Source organism: Gastrolobium bilobum, unplaced genomic scaffold (assembly GCF_033153095.1).
Source record: "Gastrolobium bilobum isolate Gb01-03AN ecotype WA unplaced genomic scaffold, APGP_CSIRO_Gbil_v1 utg1247100, whole genome shotgun sequence".
Lineage (NCBI taxonomy): Eukaryota > Viridiplantae > Streptophyta > Magnoliopsida > Fabales > Fabaceae > Gastrolobium > Gastrolobium bilobum.
The window spans coordinates 1-3,950 of NW_026897930.1; the positions used below are offsets into that span (position 1 = coordinate 1).

At 43.8% G+C, this 3,950-nt stretch overlaps 1 protein-coding gene across 1 annotated transcript; it reads right to left on the reverse strand.

Moving 5' to 3' along the window:
- Window positions 1–3,111: 3,111 nt before the first annotated feature.
- Window positions 3,112–3,627, reverse strand: LOC133311497 (uncharacterized). Its single transcript, XM_061512551.1, has one exon. The coding sequence runs from the start codon at window positions 3,625–3,627 to the stop codon at window positions 3,112–3,114; it is 516 nt and encodes a 171-aa protein (XP_061368535.1).
- Between the last annotated feature and the right edge of the window lie 323 nt (window positions 3,628–3,950).

Here is a 3,950-nt window from a genome sequence, read left to right on the forward strand (position 1 = left end):
GCCATAACCTCTTCTGTCAACGGACCTCGAGGAACCACAATCCTCCGCTGGAACAAAAGCAATCCATCATCATTCCAAGACACACCGTCTTGGTTCTTCACATAATCCAGACACTCTCTCTGAACTTGTGCCTCTTTGATCTTTTCTAGCAGCTCGTTCACAACATTTGATGCTTCCAACCCGAGAAGTACGCTCGCGCACGGAGCGGTCACTGCCAAGTGGCAGAACTTCTCAACCACATCGAAGTTACCAAGTAGCAAACTGGATGAACTACTGGATTTCCGACTCAAAGCATCAGCTACCACATTGGCCTTGCCAGGGTGATACCTTAGCTCAAAGTCGTAGTCCTTTATGAACTCCATCCATCTCCTCTGCCTCATGTTCAACTCCTTCTGGTCGAACAGGTACTTCAAACTCTTGTGGTCACTGAACACCACAAACCTCAAACCAAAAAGATAATGCCTCCAAATCTTGAAAGCAAACACAATCGCAGCCAACTCCAAATCATGAGTCGGGTAGTTCTCTTCATGAGGCTTCAACTGCCTCGAAGCAAAAGCAACAGCTCTACCAGACTGCATCAGCACACAGCCCAACCCCTTTCCAGAAGCATCACAGTAAAGCTCAAACTGCTCCTCAGGATCAGGAAGGATCAACACAGGTGAAGAAGTCAATCTCTCCTTCAACTCCTGAAAGCACGCCTCACACTCGTGAGTCCACACAAATGGAGTCTCCTTTCGGGTAAGGCGAGTCAAAGGGAGAACCATCGTGGAAAAGCCCTTGATGAACCTCCGATAGTAACCTGCCAAACCTAAGAAGCTCCTCACCTCCGTAGCTGTCTTGGGTCTCTCCCAATCCAACACGGCCTCAATCTTGTTGGGATCCACTGCAACTCCATCTGCTGAAATCACATGCCCCAGAAACTTGACTGATTTGAGCCAAAACTCACACTTAGAAGGTTTAGCATAAAGCTTTTTCTCCTTCAGCACTTGCAGAATTATCCTCAGATGCTCCGCATTCTCCTCCTCAGTCTTGGAGTAGATCAGAATATCATCAATGAAGACAATCACAAACTGATCCAGATATGGCTGGAAAATCCTGTTCATGTAATCCATGAACACTGCCGGCGCATTTGTGAGTCCAAACGGAATCACCAAATACTCAAAACGACCGTATCTCGAACGAAACGCGGTCTTCGGGACATCCTCCGGCTTCACCCGAATCTGATGGTATCCGGACCGGAGATCAATCTTGGAATACACACAAGCACCCCTGAGCTGATCTAACAGATCATCAATCCGAGGAAGGGGATACTTGTTCTTGATTGTCACCTTGTTCAACTGCCTGTAGTCGGTGCACAATCGCATTGTGCAAACCGAGGACATGAAAGCTTACCTTGCAAGCTAACTCCAAAAGCCAAGAGTCCACAGCTCAAAGTCCAAACACAGCAGATTCACAATCTGTTATGGACCAATACTATATTAATAATAATGCAACACAAGCATATAACTTAAAGACAACGCCTTTCCTTACGTTTTACGTCCTAAGGCTCCATACCAAACCATAAGTCCTTAATCACTTGATTCTGACTTAGTATAATTAAAACAGAAGTTCAACTTCATCAATCTAGGGTCCCCAAACCCCCAATAGCCTACTGTCCTCACAGCACAGCTACTGTTCTTCGAAATCCCAGAATATCCGGATATTCCTCGGGACCATATCCGGATATGAAATATCCGGATATCTCACTGGACATATCCGGATATCCAGAATCCCATATCTGGATATCTATTATCCGGATACTCAAAACCCATATTCGGATATCACATATCCGGATATTCATCGGGCACATATCCGGATATTTCACGACAGAATGTAGAAAATGCATTTCGTGAAGATATCCTTCCAAGGTTGGGTTTTTAACGATTTAAAGCACCTAAACATGCATTTCTAGGTGTGTTCAACATTACCCAACAACAAGTTATCATCTTTAAACCTTAACATGCATCAAGCTTTCATTTTTAAGTTCAAAGACTAAAGACCAAAGGTGACAAGGCTTACCAAAGCTCAATCAGCCAACAAGAGGTGCTCTTGGAGCTCAAAAGGTCACTCCAAGGTTCTGTGTCTCTCTGCACAAGAAAATGTAAGTTGAAGGTTGGTCATTTCTCCACAAAGAACACACCTTGAAGCTTAACAAGCCAACTCCAAGGTTCCCACAACTCAACTCTCCCACTCAGCCCTTAAAGCTGACTCCCAACATCCTCCCAATTCAGAACACCAGTCCTCTGGGATGTGCATTGCACGAAAAGCATCCCAGAAAATAATATCAGCTGAACTACCATTATCAATCATAATACGTTTTACCTGGAGATTAGCCATGCAAGCTGAGATTACGTCGCCATAGTCATCATCGTCAAAACATATGGCCTGTCTTTGATCGCGACAAGTGGAAGGGCGAGCATGATCGTGCACTGTCATTACTGATTTTAAATGTTTTTTGCGTTGAGATTTAGTCGCACCTCCTCCCGCTGATCCTCCGGCGATAGTGGCTAAAACTCCTGCCGCGTTATTTGGTAGTCCATCGCGTTGTTGTTGCGCGATTTGCTATCTGTTTCGCGGTGGAGTCCCTTGACGTCTGTCAGTTGAAGCCTCTCTGTCATTTCTTCGATCTTTGTTACGAGCTGGGTTATAGTTTCTCCTGGGATGTGCCCTTTGTTCATTAGGGTTCGGGTCGCGATCTGGGCTTCTATCGCGTCTTCTTTGCGTCTTGTATTCCCTGTAGCTGGAGACGAATTCCTGGAGTTTTCCCTCTCTTATGAGTGCCTCAATAGTATTTTTGAGCGCGAAACATTTTTCAGTTGTATGTCCTTTGTCGTTGTGAAACTCACAAAACTTGGTCTCATCGCGCTGAACTCCTTTTGGCATTGGGGGAGGCTTGTTAACCCGTACATACCCTGTTTGGAATACTTCTTTCAAAATCCGTCTTTGGGACGTATTTGAAGGGGTGTAATTGTCGTATCTTCCCCATTTTATCTTTTCACAGAATTTTCGTTGAAAATTCTTCTGGACATCTTTTTCAAAGTTATCTGTGTCGGCCCTGGTGTTAGAAATTTCTCATGAACGCTTATAATCTTCAAGGTTGATGAATTTTTCTGATCGTGCACTAAGTTCTTCTATGGTGCGTGGTCGCTGTTTGGCTAGCGACATAGAGAAAGGGTCATCAAGTAATCCTTCTGTGATGATATGTAGTGAGGCTTGTGGATCCAGGTCTCTGACCAAGAGTGCTTCATCAAAAAATCTGTTCAGATAATCATGCAAAGTTTCATTTGATCCTTGACGTACAGTTTTTAGCGCGTGTGTAGATTTGTATTGGGCCTTGCTGGTTGCAAATCGTACGAGGAATTGGTTGGTCAAGTCCTCCCAACTTTGTACCGAATTAGATGGTAACGCTGAGTACCATCTAAGTGTTGTCTCCTTCATGGTTGTTGGAAACAGTCGACATGCTATTGGATCTGCCACGTCTTGTGCCATCATGTTTGTCTGGAATTGTTCCAGATGTTCTTGGGGGTCCCCTTTGCCGTTATATTTTTCTGTTGTAATCTTGACATCCCGAGGAATTGGGATGTTCATTATGCAGGGAACGAATGGGTGAACAATTCGAGAGAATGACCTTGAATTTCCATGAGAATTCTCATTCTCGTGAGTATCTTTTATTTCTTCACCTTTCTTGATTTTGTGACCCGAAGGTCCAGGGTTACCAGTCGAGTGTTCATGAGGTTCTTTTGAGCTGTCTTCAATCTAGCTAAATCTCAATTCTGCGGGGCGATTTTCTTGTTTTGGACTTTGCTTCTTGTAGAGACTTTGAGCGGTGGCCTTGTTTGTCTTGTAGCATTTATTAATTTTTGTTCTTTTTTTTTGTTTATAATTTTTTCTATTTTTTAATAAAAATAATT

What these genes read in the sequence shown, in the direction of transcription:
- LOC133311497 (XM_061512551.1), bottom strand. Translation starts at nt 3,627, where the DNA reads ATGAACATCCCAATTCCTCGGGATGTCAAGATTACAACAGAAAAATAT.